Source organism: Aotus nancymaae, unplaced genomic scaffold, assembly GCF_030222135.1.
Source record: "Aotus nancymaae isolate 86718 unplaced genomic scaffold, 86718_ANA_hifiasm-v0.15.2.pri h1tg000029l, whole genome shotgun sequence".
Taxonomy (NCBI): domain Eukaryota; kingdom Metazoa; phylum Chordata; class Mammalia; order Primates; family Aotidae; genus Aotus; species Aotus nancymaae.
In genome coordinates, this window is record NW_026988442.1 from 37,315,165 (window position 1) to 37,341,553 (window position 26,389).

General features: G+C 41.7%; 1 protein-coding gene across 1 annotated transcript in view; it reads left to right on the forward strand.

Annotated features, from left to right (window-relative positions):
* The window catches only part of RAB22A (RAB22A, member RAS oncogene family), a 52,626-nt gene that overhangs the window by 21,715 nt on the left and 4,522 nt on the right, over nt 1-26,389 (forward strand). The window contains exons 3-6 of the mRNA XM_064382547.1: nt 13,186-13,267; nt 23,556-23,627; nt 23,716-23,822; nt 24,425-24,534. Coding sequence (XP_064238617.1) covers nt 13,186-13,267; nt 23,556-23,627; nt 23,716-23,822; nt 24,425-24,534 — 371 coding nt within the window. The remainder of the gene's footprint in view (nt 1-13,185; nt 13,268-23,555; nt 23,628-23,715; nt 23,823-24,424; nt 24,535-26,389) is intronic.

The following is a 26,389-nucleotide window of genomic DNA, read 5'->3' on the forward strand; positions in this document are numbered from 1 at the left end:
TCCAGCTGTTGCTGTCCATTAGATTCGTTGGCGTCTCCCCAGTTGCATGTGAAATTATAGGAGTCAGCTGTGGCTCTGAGAGGAGTCTGTACAGATTTGCAGCTTCTTCTTTTCTAGGACATCCCTTCTTTATTTCCAGCCACAGGGACTGGCAGCCCTGAACTTCATCCTCTGTTGTTACTTCCATTCAGCTAGTGGTTTATCCTCACCTTGATTTGTTTATCACTTTCTTCCTCTCTTACTACATTTCAGCCACATGGCCCTTCTTTTCAAACACTTGATAGTCTCTCCCAACTCAGGGTCTTTGCATTTACTGTTTCCTCTTTGTGAAACGTTCTCTCCCTTCTAAATATTGGAATAGTTAGATCTTCTTACCTTTTAGGGTTCATCCAAGTTTTTGCTATCATCCTATGTCAAATTACCACTCCAGTCACTACCACCACACAGCATTTTTTTATCTTCATAGTAAATATTACTATCTATAATCATCTGTCTACTTGTTTGTCAGTTCCTACCACTTAAATATAAGCTCTATGAGAAGAGGAGCCTTATCTGAAATGATCACAGACAGCTGTATCCTCAGCCCACAACAGACCCTCAATTAAAAAATTAAGGTTTTCATAATTGTGTAATTTATTCTCTATTTACCAGTCTCACTGACTGTTCTTTTATCAGCTTTTGTCCCCATTATTCCATTGAAACACCATTGCTGTAGAATTTGAAATCAACTCATGAATAATTAAATATAAACCACAAATATAAGTCACTTTTTATTGTATTTATCCTCTAGAAGTATTTGGCATTATCCTGATTTTTTTTAATTCTTTTGTTTCCTGGGATACAGTTCCGATTCTCCTTTCTACCTCTTGGGGCTTCCTCCTCCTTGTGTTTCTTAGCCTCAGTGTCCACCCCTAAAATGTCAAGACACTGAGAATTTCTTGCAGTCTATGTGTCTTCCTAGGTGATCTCATTCACACTTACAGCTTTGATGGCCACCTTTCTCCAATGACTCCAGTTGACTGGTATTTAAATAGAAGCACCTTGGACTCCACATATCTACCACTGAACTCCTCTTTCTACCTGGTCATCCCCAAGTACCTTGTTCTGCCTTGCTAGTAAGGGAGAATTTAACAAGTCCTTGGTACAACCACTATAAAGAACAACTTGACAAAAAGTATCAAATTTAAGTAGTACTAATAATGATGGGCATGTTATTTTTTTTTAATGTAATAACTCAGCCCTTTAAAGAACCCACTGTGCTTTACAGCTCATATAAAAAGTCACAAGAGACTGTCATTCTCACCCAAACCAAAACAAGCAAGGTAAGTTTTTTAAAGCCCATTAGGCAGCTGAGCACACAAAGAAACCTAAATAAACTAAACTTCAGAAAGTGATAGACCATTCAGAAGATGAGCTGCTCTCATCCTCTGTTGAAACAGAGGGACAGGGAAACTCTGCCATAGATGGGAACAATTGGGCTATCAACTGCGGAGACTTGAAGTGGGGCAGATGAGCTCAGAGCAAACTCTCTGCAGGAATTTCTACCTTTGCTGGAATCCATGGGTGGAGCTGCAAAGCAAAGGGATTTCTTGAAAATCTTGATCCATTTCACTGATTCTCTCCTCTCATGTGTCCAGTTATCTTATAAAATGTCCATTTAAAGTCAGGTAAGTAGAAAGTATCCAAACTGGAACACAAAGGGAAGAGAAAGGTTTTTTTTAAGACATCCAAGATCTCTAAGGCGCTGTCAGTCTCACAATTGGCTTCCCTGAAAGAAAGGAGAAGGAGAATGGAAAAAAAATAATTCAAGAGATAAAGGGTAGGAGCTTTACACAATTGATGGAAGTGATCGATGTACAAATCTGAGAATTTCTGAAAGCTCCTGTCAGGATAAATACAAAACAAACCACAACTCCACAACCTAGGTATATCATAGTCATACTGCTGACAACCAGAAATAAAGAGCAGATCTTAAAAGCAATCAGAAGAGGGGTAAAAACATGTTATATACAGAAGGACAGTGATAAGAATTATCCTTGACTTTTCAGCACAAACAGTGGAGGTCAAAGTATACAGCATCTTTAACATAGTTAAATAAAAAAAAAATAGGCAGAGCATGGTAGCTCACACCTGTAATCCCAGCACTTGGTGAAGCCAAGGCGAGTGAATCACCTGAGGTCAGGAGTTCAAGACCAGCCTGGCCAATATGGTGAAACCCCATCTCTAATAAGAATACAAAAATTAGCAGGGCTTGGTTGTGGGCACCTGTAATCCCAGTTCCTGGGAGGCTGATGCAGGAGAATCACTTGAACCCAGAAGCAGAGGTTTCAGTGAGCTGAGATCACGCCATTGTACTCCAGCGTGGGCAACAGAGTGAGACTCCATCATTCATAAATAAATAAATAAATCTTGCCAGCTAATAATTCTGTATCTAGCAATAAATAAATAATTAAACCTTCCAACTAATAATTCTGTATCCACCAAAAACTTTCTCCAAAAATAAAGGAAAAATGAAGACATTTTCAGATAGAAGCTGAATTTCTCTATAGTAGGCCCATATCAAGATATATTAACAGGAGTCTGTTTCATCCAGCTAAAAACACTATTGGCTTTAAATATATCTATAACAATTATATTGTTTGTTTGTTTGTAACATATGAAGAAGTGAAGTATCAGGCAACAGGAGCACAGTGGATGTGAGGGGAATATATGAATGTGTGGAATTAGGCTGGCAGAGTCTTACATTGTTCATGAAATAATATAATATCATTTGGAAGTAGATTGAAATGTAAAGATGCATACTGTAATCGCTAGAGAAACCATTGAAAAAATAGACCCACACAGAGAGGTATAGCTAAAAATCCAGTACAAGAAATAAAATCAAGGGCCCAACGCCATGACTTAACCTGTAATCCCAGTGCTTTGGGAGGCCAAGGTAAGGAATGATTCCTTGAAACCAGGAGTCTAAGACCAGTGTGGGCAGCATAGCAAGACCCTGTCTCTACAAGAAAATTAAAAAATTATCTGGATGTTATGAGCCACACCTATAGTCCTAGCTACCTGGAGGCTGAGGCAGGAGTTCAGGGCTACAGTGAGCCATTATTGTGCCATTGCACTTTAAAAAAAAAAATTTTTTTTTTTTTTTTTTTGGCCAGACACAGTGTCTCATACCTGTAATCCCAGCACTTTGGGAGGCCGAGGCAGGTGGATCACCTGAGGTCAGAAGTTAAGACTAGCCTGGCCAACATGATGAAACCCCGTCTCTTCCAAAAATAGGAAAACATTAGCTGGGCATGGTAGCAGGCCCTGTAATCCCAGCTACTTGGGAGGCTGAGGCATGAGAATTGCTTGAACACAGGAGGCGGGGGTTGCAGTGAGCAGAGGTGGCGCCACTGTGCTCCACCCTAGGCGACAAGAGTGAAAATCCAAATGTGACCTATCCAAAGAAGACAGAAAAAGAAGAGCAGAGAAACAAATACCAAAATGGGAAATATTAAACCTGCCATATCAATAATTACACTGACTGTAAGTTTTCTTATTTTTAGCTTTTTTTTTTTTTTTTTTAATCATAGACTTCGTGTTTTGCCTGGAATAGGGACAAGAGTTAACTGGAAATGGGTATGAGGAAACCTTCTGGTAATTGGAAATGTGCATCTTATTTTGAGCAGTAATTATACAAGAATATTTTTTATGGACTCCATGATACAAAAAATATGTTTATGAATATAATGTCTGACAATTTTTACTGTGTTTACCAACTTTGTACTTTTTTTTTTTTTGGCCTTATTGTATTGGCTTGACCCTGTAGTCCAATGCTGAATAGAAGTGTACAAGTAGACATCCACGCCTTGTTCTTAGATAATAGCTAAATTAAGAGTAACAACCAAATGTCAGCAAGAATATGGAATAACTAGAGCTCCATAAATTTCTAATAAAAGTATAAATGGTTTGACTACTTTGGAGGACTCTTTTTGTGTTTACAAAAACACTTACACAAAAATGTTTATAGCAGCCTTGTTCATTACAGCCAAAAACTTGAAACAACTTCAGTTCCTCAACATAAGAATGGGCAAAGTGTAATACAGTCACACAATTGAATACCATCCAGCAATAAAAGAGAATGAGTTACCAAACAATGGAGATAGATTTCAAAAATATTGTTAAACAAAAGAAGCTAGGCACAATAGAGTACGTATTTTATGATTCCGTTTATGTGAAATCCAAGGACAGTTAAACCTCATCTGTGAAGTAGAAGTCAAAAATGGCTTGCGTAGGGTAGGGACAAGAATTAAAAGTCCACACTTTTAGTATGCTGTTGCCTCATACCCTTCGGCTCAGCAGTTCTACTTCTAGGTCTTTGTCCTACAGATAAAGTCACATAATTTCTAAACGGACTAAAAATTGTCCAAGGTTAACACTTGTGGCATTGTCGATTAGTGGGGGTCTGATTATATCAATCATAGTGTAAGTACTCAATATAATACAGTAAAGGAAAAAAGCCATCTTGAGAAAACTTACCTACTTGTGTTGGATGATCTCCAAGGAGAGGATAGAGGAAAAAAATTCAAAGGTATGTGGTATGTGTTACCATCTGTGTTTAAAAATAAATAAAAGACTGTGCAGGGGAAACGATATATGCATGTGTTTCATATAAACCTAATGTATTTCTGAAAGGCCTAAGAAGCTGTAAGATCAAGCTTCCAGGTAGAGGAATTCAATGGCTGGAAAAGGAAGGTGGGAGATGTTTGGGTCTATCCTTATTTTGTACATTTTGAATATTGAAACGTAGGAATGTATTACCTATTTAAAAAATTAAAGAATACAGTTACAGTTTGGAAATAACTGAAGTTGCCTGAACTGACAGAAGCCTGCTACGTAGACTTGCTGAGAATGCTCCCTTTCCCTTACCCCAGTTGATATGTGGGTTTTGTGTGTTAGTCTTAAATTGTCCCTTTTGTCCTTTCTGCCTGTCCCATCTTTGTCCAGGATCATTTCCAGGGACCACTTAGCTTGCTTCCCTTCTTTGCTGTTTGTTTGTTTCTTTGTTTGTTTATTTTTAAGAGAGTCATGCTCTGTCGCCCAGGCTGGATAGCTCACTGCAACCTCTGCCTCCCAGGTTCAAGCAATTCTCCTGCCTCAGCTTCCTGAGTAGCTGGGATTACAGGTGCGCACCACCACGCCTGGCTAATTTTTTTATATTTTTAGTGGAGACGGGGTTTCACCATGTTGGCCAGGCTGTGACCTCAAGTGATCTACCGCCTCAGCCTCCCAAAGTGCTGGGATTACAGGTGTGAGCCACTGCGTCCAGCTGCTGTTTGGTTTTTTTTTCAATCATGCAGCCCAAAATGTCAGCCTTGCTGTTCTTTTCGATCCACTTCCCTTTGTCTTGTCTGTGCCCTCACAGGGCTTACTGTCCCCCAATTTTTGCCTATACTATCTGTCTCTACTTCTGTCCTAGAATATCCTTAAAAGTAGAGACTTTAAGGATGCTGCCTGGAATCTGGTGGGGAGAGGGGGAAGGAGAAGAAAAGAAAAAAATAGAGATCCATCTCATCCATGGGTTATTTATTAAGGGCCTAGTTTCTGGGAGAAAGTCCCCACAGGTGTGTTGCCTGCTTCCAGAGTTGACCTTCTGAAATAGGTCTGATAGCATCAACCCATCCTGCCCGCCCTCAGTGGCTCTCCTTCACTTTAGTCATCTTCCAGAACATCATATATGAGATGATTTTAGATGGCACAGAGATGAACACTTTTTAATTTATATTAAGTATTGTATTGTCAGTTGGGAAAAATAAAACTAGTTCATGAAACCGGTGGGTTTTTAATTTTACTAATATTGTTGCTCAGGCAAGGCTCAGTTTAAAAAGAGAGAGATTTTCTGAAATATGTTTAGAGTATTTCTGAATTATTCACTAGCAATACAAATGGGGCAACATAAATGGGGTGGCAGAGCTCTGGCCTCTACGAGATGTGGTTCACGAGGAACAGGGCTTCACACCAAGGAGGCGCTTGTTGCCAACCTTCACCTGCCTGGATCCTTCTGTGTGGTCACCTAACTGCACTCTCTGCCCACCCCACCCTCCTGGTCTAACCCTGCAGAGCAGCCAGGCTGCTTGTTGGCATTCACGATTCTCTACTTTGATTCCTGCTGTTGCTCTTCATGGAATGGGACCTCCCGGGGGTCTTCACCCATCTCCCCCCTCAACTTGCTGGCTTAGCCCGTACTTCACCTCTTCTCTGAAGTCTTCGCTGATGGATTTGTTTCCTCTTCCTGCTTTACTGAATTACAGCAAACTGAGTGGCTTTAAAAAACACACACTTGCTCTTTTATAGTTTTGGAGGTGAGAATTCCCAAGTCAATTTCACAGGATTATAGTCAAGGTATTGACAGAGATGGTCCTTCTGAAAGTTCTGAGGGGAGAATTCATTTCCTTACCTTTTTCAGCTTCTGGCGACTGCCTTGGCTTGTGGCCCCTTCTCTCATCTTCAAGGCCCATGACTTTTCTCCATTTCCATCTTCACATCACCTCCTCTTCTGGCTCTCAGTCCACCTGGTCCCACCTGAATAATACAGACTCCTGTTCCCATCATAAGATCCGTAATTTAATCATATCAGGCAGGTCTCATTTACCATGTAAGGGAATCTATTCAAGGGTTCTGAGGTTAAGGTGTAGATATGGGGAGGGGAGGACACTACTCAACCTCCCATGCCTGCCGTCACCATTCTCCTGCTCAGATTCTGTCCATTCTTCACTTACCTCATAGGATATTTGCCTGGTAATTATCTTTACCTGACCAGTACCCCCAGTGTAAGCCACTTGAGGGCTATGATGGGGTCTTTCTCATCTTGCCTGCCTGGTGTTCCTGCCACATGGTAGAAGTCCAGGTGTTTGAAGGAGTGAATAGATTGCCCAGTATAAATGGCACTGTTGTTCAGAGTACAGATTTGAGACTTGCCTGCCTGGCTGTGGATCTTAGATATACCTCTCACCAGCTCTGTCCCCTCTGTGTCCCATCTGCAAAATGGTGATGAAGAACCAAACCCAACCTAGAACCCAGAGTAGGGGTTCAGTTGGGTCACATGTGAAATCATTAGAAGAGTGCCTAACAAGAATGAACACTTAGTCAAGACAGTTTTTTCATTGTTGTTGATTTTGTTTTTAATGTGAAATGGTATATGTTATGTAAATTATTATTGACAAGTTTAGGAAAGGATAGGCTTTTTGCTATTCAGTTATGTTTGTTTATTATTTATTTATTATTTCTGAGACGGAGTCTTGCTCTGTCGCCCAGGCTGGAGTGCAATGGCACGATCTCGGCTCACTGCAACCTCCACCTCCCAGATTCAAGTGACTCTCCTGCCTCAGCCTCCTGAGTAGCTGGGATTACAGGTGTATGCCACCACACCCAGCTAATTTTTGTATTTTTAGTGGAGATGGGGTTTCACCATGTTGGTCAGGCTGGTCTTGAACTCCTGATCTCAAATGATCAGCCTGCCTCGGCCTCCCAAAGTGCAGGTACTACAGGCATGAGCCACCACGCCCAGCCTGTTTATATTTAAGGAAATATTTTTCTTGATTTTAAATATTTTTCAAAGTTTTTAGACTGTATGATAAACGCGTAGAAAGCGATAAAGGATTTGCTTAGGATGACTGTGAATCTGTGGAAAAATCTGTTGTGCACCCCTCTGCTTTAAGTGGGTAGCAACTGCTTAGTAGAAGTTACTATGCAGAGTTAATCCTTAGATCTCATTAGCCTAAGAGATGGTAGAGATTAAAGGAAAGATGAAAGGTACGTGTGACTATGGAATGCACATGATATTTCACTGAATTTATGGATACACTTGAGATTTATGACTTTGAAGCCATTCTAGTGTAAGCCAAATGTGCCTTTAAATTTAGTTAACCCTCACCGAGAACCCACAGGTTCTATTTTTATTTTTTTTTTTTGAGAAGGAGTCTCGGTCTGTCACCAAGAGGGAGTGCAATGGTGCGATCTCAGCTCACTGCAACCTTCACTTCCTGGGTTCAAGCGATTCTGCTGCCTCAGCCTCCCAAGTAGCTGAGACTACAGGCGTGCCCCACCACGCCCAGCTAATTTTTGTATTTTTAGTAGAGACAGGGTTTCACCATGTTGGCCAGGATGTTCTCGATCTCTTGACCTCATGATCTGCCTATCTCAGCCTCCCAAAGTGCTGGAATTACAGGCATGAGCCCCCATGCCTGGCCAGACCCCACAAGTTCTTTGCACCATTCTAACAGATAACTTTGTGAAGGTCCCTTGATACCTCTGTTAGAGGAACTTCTAGATGTCATGTGCCTTTGGTCTTTTTATGTCTCAGTCTTGGTATTCAATGGTGTTTCCATCAGTATACAGAGATCCAAGGGTTGTTTGCATGAGATTTCTCATGTTGAGAAGTGAGATTCCTCTGTTAATTGTAAAATGTGCTGGATTGTTCATCCTCAGGAGGCAATATATGCCATTATGGGGATGACAACATCCCAAAGAAAAGGGTGCAGTAAAGAGAGGTGCTGGAATGTGATGTCAGAGCACACCTATGTTCCGGGATAGCTAAACAAGTCTACTGCAGTTAAAGAAAAGAAATGTTTCAAATACCGTGCAGCAAGTATTTTCATTGAGAGCACGTACTCTGACCAAAGATCGTGACTACTTGGTGTGCATGAAAGTCATATTTTTAGAATGTCATGAAAAATGGAGAAGTGTATGAAAGGCATTCTAGCTTTAGGAAATAATGCTAGTAGGGATTTTAGATTAAAGAGGTAATAAGATCTGCCTAGGCAGAGTGAAGAGAGACAGTTTAGTAGTGAAAAATAAGGTTATCAGACAAGTAAATGGCAGGCTGGAAAATAAAAATGTATCATTTGAATGGCAGGGAGCCATTGCCTGTTTTTCAAAAAGCAAGATATTGAAGTTATCATACCCTCTGCATCATTTAACTTGAACGCTAAAGAAGTGATCCTAGAGTTCTAGTGACAATGGGAGGGAAAAATTGTAGTAGTCCCACTCAAAGATTAGGGTCCAATTTATGAATTTATTTCAGGGGTTGAGGTTCAAGTGAAGATTAAATATAAAATAAAGAACCAGACAGCTCTACTTCAAAATTGGTTGCAAGGAACAAGGATGAAGAATAGTTTCAGACTCATTTCTGCTCTGCGGAAGGCAGACATAACGTTCTGTGATTGGGATCTTGAAATTTGCGGTGATTTGTGGGGGTAGAGTGTAAAGAAAGTCCTATTTTCACCATGTTAGGCAGAAAGGGTGATGAAGTATCTAGATCGTGTAGTTAAACTAAAATCAAGCAGATTTGGAAAAGTGCTGCCCTCAACAGATAAAGACCTGACCACAGGAAGGAATCCATTGTTGGGTCCTGCAGGAGGCCTTCTGCCTGGGGCTGGCCCAAAGCTCAGGAGGAGCAACAGGCAACCACCACCCCCTCCTGTGTCTCACCCTGAATCCAAAAGTTACCACTAAGGAAAAGAATCCAATCCAGACGCTGAGGAGAAAGTGGTTCTTACAGATGTGATAAGCCAAGATTTCAGCCTCTCAGAAAATCAATAGAGATGCACCGTGGGGTCAAGGGGAGAAAAGTTGCCACCTGAGCTGTGACCTGGAGGTAGGAAAGAGCTCCTGATTCAGACGTGAGTGAGCAAGAAACAGACACCCCCTCTCCCTCCGAAAAGTGCCATGACTTCTTTCTTAGTAGAATTCCAAAGCTCTGAGTGATAGAGGGACACAGTGACTCTTTGCTGTAACTCCTGGATTTGCTGGTCACCTGCAGGCTAGTAGGAGTTGGAGCTGGTGGCTTGGAAGGAGAAGGCAGGAAGGACATTGCTTGGGCATACTCAGCCCTGTACTAGTTGAACTACTTCCCGCATACCCTAAAGGCCACACAACTTGCTATGGTTACAGAGCCCAAGTCTGCGCTAATCTCAACTTTTTACCTGCATTTCAATAGTACTTCTCACTTCATGCTTCAGGAAGTGCTTGGCCAAGACACCCTAGATCTGTTGGCATAATAGACAGCCAAATAGCTTGTGGACTACATGATAAATGTTTTGCTGGAGTTCTAGGATAGCAAGGAGGTGGGGAGGTGAGGAAAATGCCCCTATTACAGAGTTACTGTGAGGTCCCTACACAAAGAACTTAAAATTCTCTTGGGTGAGTCAGACATTGAACAGGCAAATTTTAAAAAGGAGAAAAACATAAATTAACTAATCAGATGTTGTGAAAGGTGCCCTGAAGACAAAGTGCAGTGATGAATTGGTGGGAGGCTGCCTAGGTGGGTAGATAGCACAGGGGTCTATGATCATTAACATTTGAGCTGAGACCCAAAGGGTGGCGGGGCATCTGGCCAGGAGAGAGCCAATGGGAAAGCATCCGAAGAAGAGGAACAGTCAGTGGTCAGTGGGAAGGTGGACATAGGGACAATTGAAAAGATTTGAGACTTAAGGAGGAGACCAGTTTGATGACTGCAGTGGCCCAGGCAGAATGTGCTGGGGTCACGAACCAGGGCAACACTGACACGTAAGCCAAAGAAAAGACACCTCTGACTCAGCAAAAAGTCAGGAAAATGGAACTCACGGCAAGTATGAGTGGAAATTCATCTGTTCTCAGTTGGAAGTGTTGACTGGGGAGCTTGTTGAGAGTCTTAGGTCTTATAACCTGTTTTCTCTGAGAAGGTTGAAACAAGAGGCAGGTAGCTGGAAGTGGTAGAGAACTGGAAAGGAGGAGAGAGAATGTGAGATGACTGCTGTGTCGAATGGGAGAAGGCCTAAAAGGTGTGCCCAGCAGACAAAGCGTAGAATCTTCATGTCATCCACATTGTCATTTTTCCTCTGGCGAGACCGCCACTCAACCATTGGGTAAAGGAAGCAGAAGGAGAGGCTGTTGGGGCTTTTCTGGGTATTTGAGATAAGACAGGCAAGGAAGCTAAAGAACTGGTGGTGTGGGCAAGTGATGCTGGTGATCAAAGGACAGGAAGCCAACAGACAGAGATTTAGACCCAAGACGGGAGCTTGGGGCACAGGAAAACCTCAGGGTAGACAGGAAGGAGGCCTGGTGAAAGTGATGAGGGGGTAGGGTAGAAGGGTGGTCCGGGGTCATACAGGGAGGTAAATTTAATCCTTTAGGGCACTTTCATTACATCATAGCTGCCATTTTGTCTTTTAACTGGCTCAGTAATTAGTAATAAGTCATGTTTTCATTAAAGGGAAATGCTTGGCAGGTAGGTTATACTTAATCATTGAGTTCTGATCCTGTAATAATTATTGTGTATAGCTTTCTCACCTTTTTGTCTACTTGAAATGTCTTCTTTTGTCCTTTGAGCAGCCAAAATGGAAGTGTTGGATGTGCTGGCTCTCTTGGTAGGCTCCTATTGGATGCCTGTTGTCACTCATAAATGTAACACCGCAGCCATAATTGATGGAGAGTTGAGTTGGAAGCTTTTAGGACTAATTGCAAAGTCCAAACTAAAACATTTCTTGGAGCTGCCCTTAAATAATAATAGTAATACCTTGTGTAGATATAGTGCTTTACAATTTAAAGAGCACTTCACATACATCATCTCATTCAATCTTCACAATAAACAATGCTTTTTGAATGCTTAGATCTTTCCTAAGTGAGAAATCATGTTGCACATCCTGATTTAATCATAGTGAGTAACCAAAAGTTCTTGATACAATAACCATTTATCGAGTACCTTCTATGCACAAAGCACTTTACTAAGGATACCAAGGGGTAGATTTTCAGAAAACAAATATCCAGTAAGTAGTCCTATCAGTAAATAATTTACCTTCCCTTCCTAGTCACAGTCACTATTTTGGAGGCTACTTGCCATCCCATAAATTTATATAAATATTGCCAGGAATTCATTGTGTCAGAGTTGAAGTTTTAAAACTAAGGATTCTGATACTTGTCTAAGCTCATGATTCATCAGAAAGTCATCCTATTTCAACTTGTACTTTTCTTGAAGACTATTACTTGACTCTCAAGAAAAATGTTTCAAGACCTCAGCATATTTGAAAATGCCAGCCATTGAGGTCATTGTCCTGATTGGAGTGATTTGGGTACAACTTGGAAAAAAACAACCAAGAGTACAATTTGGCAAAAAAAAAAAGGATAACTTGGTGCTTAGTTTCAGAAGGCTTATTTATTCATTAGAAAAGAAGACACACTCATCTCTGGGCTCTACTGGCTGGACTGGGATGCTTTGAGGAGACTGGGAGACAAAGGACTTCCTGGAGGCAGGCTGCCCTTTGGGTGAGGGAGGAACTGGAAGGTAGTATTGGAGCTGGGCCCAATCCCAGGGCAAGAATCCTAAACCTATCTCCTGGAGTCCCCCAAGTGTTCAGGCATGTCCTCTGGGCCACCATGACTTTCAGAGCATACACAGACTTTGAGATCTCAGGATCCTCCAAAAAGTGTGGACCACCCAAAATAATAGGAACCCTGCCATCAAAGTCCCCTGGGCAGAGTAGCTCCCTCAAAGTGAGCGGTGTGACCTGCAAACCATGATTCCTTCTCCCATTTGGGGCTGGATGAGACCCCACAGTCTGATGTTGAACTTCAACTTAGAAACCCATTTTGTCGATGAAACACAGGTGGTCATCAGGGGTACTGATGATGAACCTAGTCACCTCGGTGCAGCCGTTACTTCTCCAGCCATCTTCCTGCTCCTCATTTGACATCTTAATTTTACTAATTCTCATGTTAACACTAGCTCTCACTCACCTATTTACATGGGCATGTGGTTTGGGAATTGTGGAGGGACAAAGCGAGATCCTAATTTTTTTTTTACTAATGTATACATTCCTGGACATAGTTTTTTGGGAATGTTTTCCCATGATAACATCTTTTTAAGTAACAGGTTCTATGTTTTACAAGGGAGGCTAATATCTGTATTGCCGAACTGTCTCTTGATTCTTTTGATACAGAGCTTAGAAATCTTCCTTCTTCATGTTGGGCAGATATGCCTAATGCTTTGTTTTGACAGAGGACATGCAGTCAGCATCTAAGCATCCCACGAATACTCCAGAGAGGAACACAATTAGGATATAGTATGGAGCTGGGAGATTGAGTGTTGGTTGAGACTAAATGATGTTTCCAACTGGGGCTGGAAACGTGCTTTACGTAATATATTCTGATCATTTAGGTCTCTCTTTATAGGGCATCTTTTATGACCAAGACTGTCCAGTACCAAAATGAGCTACATAAATTCCTAATCTGGGATACAGCTGGACAAGAACGAGTAAGTCACTCTTTAATTTACTCTGTTTTTCTGAGGCCCGAATGAAAGCTCTGACTAAACTGTCAGCATCCCTGTCATCTCACGTTACTCACTTCTCTTCCGTGCACCGGGGACACATTTCTTTCCATTTGTGTAGGCCAGCCTTTGCCTTTTCCTTTTCAATTAGAGCCACAGAGTCCACCGATGGAGAAAGTGATAATGGACACTGAGGGCCTTTTTATACCGTTTAGTGTCTTAAGGTAAATGCTGACCGACAGGCCTGACAAAATCCCACTCAGAGCACTGTGTGTCATTTAGGGCTCCCTCCTCTAGTAAAGAGATATAAACTAATTAGTGGTAGAAAGGGTGAGTTAAGCACAACTCATTTATCGCTGCCTTTTAAAAGCTAATAAAGAGAGAACTTTACAGCATATAAAGTGTGAGATTTAAGTGAAAAGGATGAGCTAACGCAGTGCCTTGCAATAGTTGCTTAATAAATGCCTGATGACAAAATTGGCCACGATGGTTATCTACTTAAGGAAGAGCCTGAACTGGAAGCGGGGCCTGGCCATGGCAGCACAGGGTCTAATGGGATCTAGGGAAGCGCACCCAAATCGAAAAGGGGTGGGAAGGCAGGGATGGGGACAGACACTTGACTGCTGCCTCATCTTTCCTCTGGGTACTAAGTCCAATTTCCCTGCCAAGGTGTCTCTGGCAGCCACCCCATTATTCAGCTGCCGTTTAATTTTGTTTTCAAACAGTACAATCCAAACAGCACATCTGATGGATGCACAGGGCTATCTTAAGCTCTTTAAAGTGTACCAGAAGTAATCAGGAAAAATAGTCTGTCATCACGGCCTTATCTAAGACACCATAGATACTGTGTATAGTGTAAAAATCTGACAAGAATCATCACAGACAAATGGAGGAAAACAAAACAAGCCGTTTCTGTTGTCCTAGACATAGACTGCATGCATTTTTACAGATTTAATGTCTTAAGTTTGCTCCGTTTGGTTTCTTCTGTTTTTAACACTGGATGTTGTGCCCCTGTCCCATTACTCACCTGAGATACTTCTGCTTACCGTCTTCCACTCCCCGTTTCTTCTTGTTTGTTCGTGTTGTACATCTAGAATGGAGCATTTAGGACAGCTGGACCTTTGCTAACCATCACCCTTCTGTCCTTTAGAAATGAGTTGCTTACCAGAGTTCTACTGAATATACAGACACAGCCCTGGGATCTGTCCTGTTATCCATGAACCCATGTGGCTCTTCCTGCTAGTAATATGTGTACCCTCCACTAAATCCCAAGGTTCATTTACCCCTCACATATGTTTGATGATACAGCAAAGCCCTCATCATAAAGAATCATGCTATAATACAGATTCCATTATGCTTTGAATCAGAGCCTGTCCTGGTATACACAGTGATATATAACGTCTCTTTTTTTCTGGAACATGAAGAATAACACAAGGGTGTTTGACCCTCTCCCTTTCTGCCAGCATGGTAGCAGAAGTCTGCGAAGTTTTATACTTAGCTGTTTTCCTGCCTCTTACTTTCCCTTTTCTAATTGGTTCTGCAACAGGAGTAGTTGCTCTGAGATGCAAACCTGCCTCCGGCCTGCCTGATGCACCATGATGCAGCCCAGAGCTGCACAGGAGATGCTTATGGGGCCAGGCCACAGACCAGGGGTACTGACTAGGAGGCCCTGCATGGAGAAGACAGGAGAGGAGCACCACCTGATGAGCACTCACTCCAACCAGTGGTTGCTGGGCATGAGCACATGTCCAGGGTTGCCAAAGCGCAGTGCTAAGGAAAGCCACACATCTGACAGCTACCCACAAATAGTTAGAAATGCTGGGAGTATCACACAAGACACGTCTTGTGAGCCTGTCTGGGTCAAGGACTGCCACTTTATCCTGGGAAATGCACTGAAGGTCCAGAATGTGCCATCCACAGCCAGGCTCTGTTTTCACCTCCTCCCACCAGTCTGTCCTCTAGTATAGACTGCGTGCAGTCTCCAGCATGCCATAGTTTCATGCCCTTCTACATTTTGCCTGGAAAACTCTATTTAGCCTTCAGAACCTACCTCTGATGTCACCTAAAGGAGGCTTTCCTACCATCCCTGCTCTCAGATGAGTAACTATATTGCCACACTCCCGTGTTGCTCAAACCCACATCTGGAGATCATCCTGGGTTCCTCCCTCACCCTCAGCACTGCACATCTGCTCCATCCGGGCGTCCTGACAGCTTCATTCTCTAAATGTATCGCAAATATATTCACTTCTCCATCTCCACTCCCAGCACCCTGCTCTCAGCCACCTTGGCCATTCACTGAGTATTCCTTTAGCCTTTTCATGGGTCCCCTGCTTTCCCTCTGTCTGTGACATGTCCTCACAGGACCCAGAGGAATCTTCTGGAAACAAATCAGCCTGTTTTTGCCCTGCTTGATATCCTTCAGCAACTTCCCGCTGCACCTCTCATAACAGTCACACTCTGAACAGAGACCTCCCAAGCCCCATGAGACTTGCTTGGGCCTCCCCCTGGGCTCCTCTCTTCTCAGGGCCTCCAGCACTCGTTGGCCTCATGCCTCCGGACACACTGTTCCTTCTCACCAAAACACTCTGTTCCCTCCGCTGGAGCCCAGCTGGCTCCTTTCCCATCTTTTGGTCTCAGGTTAAATGTCACATCCTCAGAGTTTTCTCTAAACCCCCTGCACCTAAGCAGGGTCCCAACTTTGTTCTTCGTTACTGCCTTTACTCATTTTCCTCAGAACATGCATTAAAAATTGTCCTTAGATACCTGTCTACTCACTTTAATTGACAGAGTCTCCCATCAGACTGTAACTCAAGAGCTGGGACCACATGTCTTTTTCACTGCTGTACTCTCAGAGCCTAGCTTGGTGCCTGACCTAGAGCTGGTGTTCAGATATTGGTTGGTTGGATGAATCAGCAGATAAACTCTTTGGAGTATTCCTTTGTATCTTGATTCCTTTTATTGCACTCATCCATGGGATTGTCACCTGTTTCCTTACCTGTCTGCCTTTCATTAGACTGTAAGCTCCTCAAGGGCAGGAACTGCCTTCATATCTCTGCTCTCAGCCCCTGGCACATGGTATTGGTGCCCATAGGTTTATGTCTCCTGTTTGCCAGCCCTACTTAGGCACAGATAAGGACAGCTCCTCTACCTACTTTTACCATATGAGTAGTGCATGACTGAAATTTTAAATTTCTGGCGTTGTATGTTTATTACTCTCTGTAGTTAGGGGATTTATTATGGCACCAGAATTGTCATAAAATGAAAACCCTTTTGATGAATTGACCATTCAAACATCCTCCCCATTTGACATCTTGTACTGCACATAGTTTTGACAGATGTGTTGTCTTTCTGATGGTCCAGCTACATATGATTGCAAAGTGATTTCATTAAGTCAGTGAAAGTGATTTTGGAGAATTTCTCAAATGTCATGTGAAGCCCTTGACGGCAGGGATCTTGTTAACTTAAATGAGGAGGAAAAATACTTATCAGGATGATGATATAAGTGCTTCAGAAGATAATGGTTTGTGTATCAAAGGGTTAAGAGGGGCCTAGGGAAAATTGATGAAGCCCTCAAATATTTTTCTAAAAATTGCCGTTTTTATGATAAGACTATAAAGTCAAACATGGAATGAAGGATATCATATTGTGCTAGCATATAGTTTTATCAGAAGATTCATAGCCAAGTTATCAATCAAGTTCGACTCAGTGTTCATCCAGAAAATTAGCTCCTGGCTGCAATAATAAACCTAAGTTTTTTCAAATACCACATAAAATGAGACTTGATTTTACAATTTTAAATTTATCTCTTCAAGATAGAGCTTTTGTGAGACCATTTTGTCCTTTTATTTTCTATCTTGAATGAATGCATTTTAAGTCACCTTTTTTCACCAATTATCCTTCATTAACAAAGACTCCTGCGGTGGTGAGACAGACACAGCACATAGATTAAAAAGCATCATGAAGACACCATACATGTAGCAAGAACATGTCAAATACTTGCCATCTGTGTGTGATTATATAAAAGAAAGCTTCTGGGCCAGGCAGGGTGGCTCACCTCTGTAATCCCAGCACTTCGGGAGGCCAAGGCAGGCGGATTGCCTAAGGTCAGGAGTTCAAGACAAGCCTGGCCAACATGGTGAAACCTCATCTCTACTAAAAATATAAAAATTAGCCAAGAGTGGTGGCACACACCTGTGGTCCCAGCTACTTGGGAGGCTGAGCCAGGAGAATCACTTGATCCCGGGAGGCAGAGGTTACATTGAGCCGAGAACACACCACTGCACTCCAGCCTGGGCCACGGAGCAAGACTCCATCTCAAAAAAAAAAAAAAAAAAACTTCTAAAGCAGAATCTAATAGACATTGCATCCAGCCTTTAAAGATTTACGTTTCTGCATCTTAATATGGTTTCTCCCAATGACTGTTTTTACAGAGACCAGTATATTAGGAAGGCTCAGACTTAATTTATTGTCACAATAGTCATGTAAGGAGTTGTTTTGTTTAGAATCAGGAACAAGCGTAGTGGCTTAGTATTATCTAGAATTGGGGCAGACAGTCCCAGAAACCAGAGTCTGCAGTGCATCATCCACACTGTCCATTGCAGTTACCATCCACACGAAGAGACAAGAAGACCTGACTCCATGAGTAGAAGCAAACCCAGAAACGATCCCATTATTAGAATTTGCAGACATAGAATTTTACACATATATTTTTGGGCCAAATCCAACCTGTCGCCAATTTTGGTAAATAAAGCTTTCCTGGAACACGGCCATGCTTGCTTCTTTATCATCTGTGGCAGGGATATCCAAACTTTTGGCTTCCCTGGGCCACACTGGAAGTAGAATTGTCTCAGGCCACATATAAAATACACTAACATTGATGATAGCTGATGAACTTTAAAAAAAAGAAATTGCAAAAACATTTCAATGTTTTAAGAAAGTTTATGGATTTGTGTTAGACTGCATTCAAATCCATCCTGGACCACATGACAGGCCGCAGGTTAGACAAGCTTGATCTGTGACTACCTTCACTCTGCAATACTAGAGTTGAGTAGTTGCAGCCGAGATTAAGTAACCCATAAAGCCAAAATATTTCCTACCTGGCCTTTTCCAGAAAAAGTTTACCATCCCCTGATCTAGAGCCAGGTTTGAAGCAGAGATGTGCTTACATCTCTTGAGTCTCTTACCTGCTTCCACTTTCTTTCTTTGCATCAGGAGGACATGAAAGTTTCAATGTCAGCAATAGTAGAGTGGCTGGCCCTCCCACAGATAACAATTATATGTTAACTCTGGGCAAAACACTTAAAAAACAACTGTTTGAAGGCACTACAGAGCAACCAAATGCAGTCAGGGACTGAAAGGGGAGCTTTCTGGTGTGAGATCCACGTTCTGACAGCTTTTTCCTGGTGGATGTTTCCAAGTTCATGTGGCACAGGGTATCTAGGACTCAATCAGAAGGCTTGTGTTGAGCGCAGAGTTTAGGACTGCTAGAGCAGCCAGAAAAAGGAGGCAAATCGCAGAAAAGAGGGCTCTAACAAGGAGGGACCCCCTAAAATCGGTTTATAAATTTTCCTGAAGTTGTTTTGACCCCCAAGTTGTGAATTCACAAGAGAGACATTATAAAACGCAACAGAAACCAGTAGCTGGAAAGGGTGACAAGACAGCAGAGATTTCAGCTGCTCCTCATTACAGCAGGGACAGACTTCAGAGTTTGAATCCAATCCTGCTGTGTTAGAGAGGATTGCTAAACACCTTAGCCATTCCAATGAAACTTCAGAAGGGCCATGCTGTGGGAGTAGAAGTCGTGTCCTAGGATTGAGGGCAGACCCAAATAGACCCCCCCTGCCAACGTGTAAAACCAATCTCAGGGCCAGGTGCAGTAGCCCATGCCTGTAATCTCAACACTTTGGGAAGCCAAGGCAGGCAGATTATGAGGTTAGGCGTTCAAGACCAGCCTGGCCAACACAGTGAAACCCCATCTGTACTAAAAATACAAAAATTAACTGGACGTGGTGGTAGGACCCTGTAATCCCAGCTACTCGGGAGGCTGAGACAGTAGAATCACTTGAACCCAGGAGGCGGAGGTTGCAGTGAGCTGAGATCACGCCACTGCACTTCAGCGTGGGTAACAGAGCTAGACTCCGTCTTAAAAAAAAAAAATCTCAGGATGAGTCACCAGTGACTTAATACTCTGCAGAGGAGATAAAAACCAAGAGTCTACAGTGCATCATCCACACTGTCCCATGGACAATCGGCACTGCTGCACATATGAAGAAACAGGAAGGCATGACCCAGTGAGTAGAAGCAAATCCTAAAGTGACCCTTTTCTTGGAATTTGCAGACACAGAATTTAAAGCACATATTTTACGTATGTTCAGAGATTCAAAGAAAGGTAGGACCAAGCACAGTGACTCACGCCTATAATCCCAGCACTTTGGGAGGCCAAGACAGGCATATCGCTTGAGTCGAGGAGTTCTAGACCAGCCTGGACAATATGGCAAAAGCCCATATCTTAAGGAAAAAAAAAAGGAGCGTTAATGACTTAACTGCAGATGAGGACTCTCTCACAGAATGGAAACTAGTGAAGAATCACATGAAAATGCTAAAACTGAAAGCTGCAATATCTAAGATGAAAAATTCATTGGAGGCTGATAGAACAAATTAATCAGAAGAATGGAGAAACAGAGTAGAAAAATATGGACAGAGTCTCAGTATCATAGGGACAAATTCAAACAATCTAACATGTGTGATTGGAGAGCCAGGAGGAGCAAAGAGAAAGATGGGAACAGAAAAAAAGATTTTGAGTCTATGGCCATACCACCCTGAACGCACCCGATCTCGTCTGATCTCGAAAGCTAAGCAGGGTACTTGGATGGGAGACCTCCTGGGAATACCGGGTGCTGTAGGCTTTAGAAAAAAAAAAAAAAGAAAAAGATTTCGAGAAATAATGGCTGAAAATTTCCCGAATTTGGTGAAACATCGAAACTCACAAATCCAAGAAGTTCAACAAATCTCTAATTATGAAGAAAACCATATCTAGGTAAATCATAGACTGCTGAAAACCAAAGGCAAAGAGAAAATCTTGAATGCAGCCAGAGGTAAAAGACACATAAACAGGAGAACAACGATATGAATGATGGCTAACTTGACACAGAAACAATGGAGACCAGAAGCCAGTGGAACAGGATCTTTAACATGCTGAAAGCAAAAACCTATCAATTTGCCAAAATGACTTTTCAAATATGAAGTCAAAGTAAAAACATTTTTAGAAAAACAAAAACAGAAATCAACAGCAGGTGTCCCAGAAAGTTTTTCACACTAAAGGGAAATGACACCAAATGGTAATTCAGATGAAATAATAACCACTAGAAATGGCAAATAGAAACATCTGTCTTTCTTAAGTTATGCAAAAGATACCTGGCTATTTCATTCAAAAATTATAACATTGGATTGTATAGTATATAGTATATGTAGATTTAGAAATTTTTTTTTTTTTTTTTTGAGACAGAGTTTCACTCTTGTTGCCCAGGCTAGAGTGCAATGGCACGATCTCGGCTCACCATAACCTCCGCCTCTCAGATTCAAGCGATTCTCCTGCCTCAGCCTCCCAGGTAGCTGGGATTATAGGCATGCGCCACCACACCCAGCCAATTTTTGTATTTTTAGTAGAGACAGGGTTTCTCCATGTTGGTCAGGTTGGTCTTGAACTCTAAATCTCAGGTGATCCACTGCACCCGGCCATATTCAGAATATTTGATAGTGGTAGCACAAAGAATGGTAGGATAACAGAAATTAGACTTTTGCTAGTCTCTGATACTTTACATGAAGTGGTACATTTCAAAGTCTGGAAAAACATACAGTAGGCCAGGCACAATGGCTCACATCTGTAATCCCAGCACTTTGAAAGGCCAAGACAGGTGGATCACTTGAGGCCAGGAGTTCAAAATCAGCCTGTTCAACATGACAGAACCCCAGATCTACTAAAAACAAAAGTTAGCTGACCATGATGGCACTTAACTATAATCTCAGCTACTTGGGAGACCAAGATACAAGAATCGCTTGAACCCAGCAGGCAGAAGTTGCAGTGAGCTGAGATCACGCTACTGCACTCTAGCCTGGGTGACAGAGCAAGGCTCTGTCTCAAAAAAAAAAAAAGAAAAGAAAAATATGTGGTATATGTTATAGTTACAAAAGCGACAACTTAAAAAAACACAAGCAAGTAGAGCTCAAAAATCAGTAGGAAGTTAATATACTGAAACACTAAGAAAAATTCAGGCAGTGCAAAAGAGAGAAAGAAAGGAGGAACAGGAATTTTTAAAAGAAATGAAACAGATACTAAATAAAATGGTAGACCTATATCTAAATATAGTAATAAATAAATTAAATGTAAAGGAACTGAAACTTCCACTTAAAAGGCAAAGGTCAAAAATCAGGGCCCAACTATGTGCTGGTTATAAGAGGACTACTATAAATAATAGAATGGAAAAGGATATTGTATGCAAATAATAAACAAACCCATGTGATTATATAATATCAATAAAATAGACATGAAAACAAGGCGGAAGGAGTACATGATAAGAATATTGAGGAACTTTCCATGTTGATAGAACTGTTTGACATCTTAGTAGATGGCATTCACACAGGTATATACATTTGTTAGTTTATCAGATTGTACGGTTAAGATCTTTGCTTTTCTCTGTTGTGAGTTTTACCTTACGAATTTGGAGGAAGAAAACACAACGCTGTAAAGGACATTGCCAATATAAGTACATCAAAAATGAATACCATAACCTTTATTCCATCTGTGCACTTCTGTTTCATTTTCTCTTACACTGTCAAAGTCAACCCAACACTTTATATGTTTTTTACTCAATAATATAGTTTTCTTTTCTGTGATGCTTTCTTGCTTATAACCTTTATTTTTGTTTTCTTTTCTCTAAAACTTAATGTCTCCTTTATTGGAAGTTAGTAGGCTTTCACCCCAGAGGCAGGGGTTTCTCTCACAAAGACTAGTAACAGTTTCTGTATATGGACAGCGATCTGACACTTAGTTTGACAGCTCCCCACACTCACACAGTTCTTACTCATTTGTTCACCAATTCTTGATAACCTGTAGCATGCCAGATGCTAGGCCCTGAGATAAAATGGTGTGCTCAGCAGACATGCTGACATCCTGACATCCGTCATGGAACTTACAGTCTGAATTCCACTTTCTTCTGTAAAACTCAAATTAATATGAAACTTTAAAAACCAAAAGGTTAAACTCAGTGAATAAGGAGTTCCAGAATCCACAGTATGTATATGGTTTGTGTATATGTACCAAATGCTCCCCTGTAATAATGCCTGCCTGTGTTCACGGTAAACCACCATTAACAACAGGATGCGAATACACTGGCATCAGATCATAAGTAGGAGTCAGTCTTCAGAGTCAGAGTGTAAGACGAAAATTAAGTATAAGCGAAATTCTCGTCATTAAACATTGGCATCAAATTCAGTGGCTGAGATACTCACACCAGACGTGTGCCCAAGAACCGAGGTTGACAGGGGAAAGAGCTTCACAGTCTCCATCTCACACTCATCAAGAGAAATAGCTCACTAAGTCACGCTTGTTGTTTAAATGGTTATTCCTCTCCTTTCTCTTTCCTCCTTGTTGGGTGTCATGGGGTGCTGAGGCTGGGGCGATGAGTGGGAAGAAGCTGTGTATACAGGGTTAAATTCATGTAAATGAAAGGAGATCTGCACCCAGCATTTGGGAATTGCCATGCATGGAGATACCAAAAAAGCAAGTCGCAAACTCATCTAAATAGTGAACATAAATGTGTCCTCATTTCTGAAGGACAATCAGTGTTTAGATTACAGGGTTTTCTTCATGACACCCAAATGCAGGCACTTCTCTGGAGAACTATTTACACCATTATTTCTATCTCCATGATAGTTACGGAAGCCAAAGTTGAAAGGACTATTGAACAAATGAATTTGGGAATTATAACACTGAGTTCAATTAAAAAGCCTTTTTATCTGAAACAATTGTTTATAGTGCCATATTTAATTTCAATAAAACTGTATTCTAAATTATCTTCTGAGAGACATTTCAGTGTTACATTAAAAGTTTTTGGCTTTGGTAATTACTGGTTCATTTGCTTTAAAGCAGCATGTCATTTTCTTTGGCTTAAGAGAAAGATTACCTTTTGTGCAGGGATAATGGGCTTATAAGTCTAGTAAAAAACATATTTAACCAATTTCCCCAATTTTGTTTATTTTTCCCCCTCCTCTGCAGTTTCGTGCCTTAGCACCAATGTACTATCGAGGGTCGGCCGCAGCTATAATCGTTTATGATATCACAAAAGAAGTAAGACTATATAGTTTTCTTTAGACAGTTTTGAAAACTCTCTTTTAGTTGCTTACATCTCCAGTTGCTCTCCTTTTTTGTGTTACAGGAGACATTTTCAACATTAAAGAATTGGGTGAAAGAGCTTCGACAGCATGGCCCACCTAATATTGTAGTTGCCATTGCAGGAAATAAGTGTGATCTTATTGATGTAAGGTAAGTTATTAGAACGAGGATTACAATGCCTGTTATGTGTTCCTTTTCTTAATGAGCAATATCCAGTATAAGAATCTTGCTTTTATCTCTGACATTGAAAAATTCCTTTTGGTTATGTGGTTGGAGTCCTGAAGTTTCAAACTAAAATTAAGATTTCAGGCATTTGAAGCTCATTATGTATATAGACAGGAGTGGAATTTACAGAAACACTGGTTGCATTGCGCCCAACATTGTCTGAAATCAGAGCAGCCCCCAGGCTCCCATAACTTAGAATACTTGAATGCAGAAAGCAAATTTATTGACAGTTTCTCTGGGCCACTTCCATCAGTCCCAAAGGAAGGGCTTTCTGAAAATTTTGGCTGGGGAAGAAAACCCTGCCATCCCTAATCATTCCGTTAGCTACATTACGAGTGGTAGCGACTTTTGTTTTGTTTTGTTTAACCGTGGATGTGGTGTAATTGGGAAGACCATGTCTCAGGGCCCATTCGGCAGCCATTCAGGACATCCTTTGTCATCATAAATCTGGTTAATTACTGGGTAGGTGGGGATAAAACCAAGATCTTCATGGGTAGAATTTCTGATATGCAGTTGTTGCCTTCCAGAGAAGTCATGGAGAGAGATGCAAAGGACTACGCCGACTCTATTCATGCAATTTTTGTAGAGACCAGCGCAAAAAACGCGATAAACATAAATGAACTCTTTATAGAAATTAGTGAGTATCTCTGTGCATTATCCATTTCCTCTGTAAAAGCAACTTAACACAGAATGATCTTCCTGGTTAGAATTTCTATCTTACTTAGAACAATCTAGTCTCTGATACTGTGCTCAATGAAATGAGATTGGAGAAGATAAGAGTGATGGCCAGTTTTTATATCATGTTACAGTTCCTGAAGAGCTGCTGCCCTTCCAGAAAGAATGTTGCTACTGAATAAATAATGTACACGGCATAAAGATCATGGAAGCTGTCCATTTCTTTCTCTATTTAAATGTGTTTCAGTTAGTCATCCAAGGTGATTGAAAATGAACAAACTAAATAAAGGGAAATGAAATGCAGGTATAATTCCATTGTAAGAAAACCCTCAAAAAATAATGCTAGGCAAGTGAAAGGTAAGACATGTTTTCTCCCTTTCCGTTCCCTTTCCTGAAGTGTTAATATGATGATACTAGACGGGCGAGAGGCTGCTGCATGCCTTTGGGATCCTCTGCAGATTGTATCTATGTTTATTCATTTCATTCAAATTCATCAAAATATTTATTGGGAGCTGCTCCAGGCTCAGGGGAAATAGCCGTGAAGAAGATAGATGCAGCCCCTGCTCTCCTGGAGTGCAGATTCTACAGAGGGAGGGAGACAGTGAACACCAAATAAATAGGATCATTTCAGATCATAATAAGGGATATGAAGAAAATAATTTAGGATGAAGTGAAGGAATGTCTGCAAGCGATCAGAGAAGACCTCTAAGGAGGCGCTAAGAGCTGAGGTCCGAGGGAACAGGCCCTGCAGAGGTGTGGGGAGTCACATGAACTGAACATGTCAGACTTCCAGGTGGAAAAAGCAGAAAGCCGTCAGAGCAGGGTGGACTTACACATTAAGATGAGAACCAGGGTGACTGAAGCAGGGAGGGTCCTTGGCCATTGTGTCGAGGAGGCGTATGAACCCCAGAGCCCACCAAGGCCAGGCAAGGATGACCCATGAGCAGAGCAGGCCCGGGTGAAGCCCTGGGAACCCTAGCTCAGGCCAGGCCCAGCTTCATCAGTTGGGGCCACACTGGAATGTGGGCCCCTGGTTGCTAAAGTGGTTTTCACTTTTTTTTTAACATGTCCTATTGTTTAGATTTGGGCAATAATTCAAGTATTTTCAGAGTACTTTGCAGGCCTAAGGAGCCCACCTGCCACCAGATACGGCCAGTGAACTACTGATTGCACCCTCTAGGCCAGCCCCTTCATTTCAAAGTCATGTTAAAAAGTCATGATGTGCCTGGGCATGGTGGTTGTCACCTATAATCCCAGCTACTCCAGAGGCTGAGGCAGGAGTATCACTTGAGGTCAGGAGTTCAAGACCACCCTGGGCAACATAGTACACTCTATGTCTAATAAAAACAAAAATACTAGAGTGTTGTGGCGTGTGCGTATAGTCCCAGCCTCTCGGGAAGCTTAGGTGGGAGGATGACTTGAGCTCAGGAATTTGAGGCTGTAGTAAGCTATCAATCGCACCACTGCACTCCAACTTAGATGATAGAGCAAAATCCTATCTCTTAAACAACAAAAATCATTTTTATTGTTGTCCTAGATGTAAGTAACAGGTACCCAGATGGATTTTTGAAAGGCAACATAAAGCCAGTTTGGAATTTTTCACAGCTCAAGCTAAAATATCTTAAGTATGTAGCGTCACGAGTATGTTAAAATTACCGCTCTCTTTTTGTGTTCTTGACTATAGTGGTATTAAAAACAGGAAGGTAGGCCAGAGATAGTGACTCACACCTATAATCCCAGCACTTTGGGAGGCTGAGGTGGGTGGATCACCTGAGGTCAGGAGTTCAAGATCAGCCTGGCCAACATGGTGAAACCCC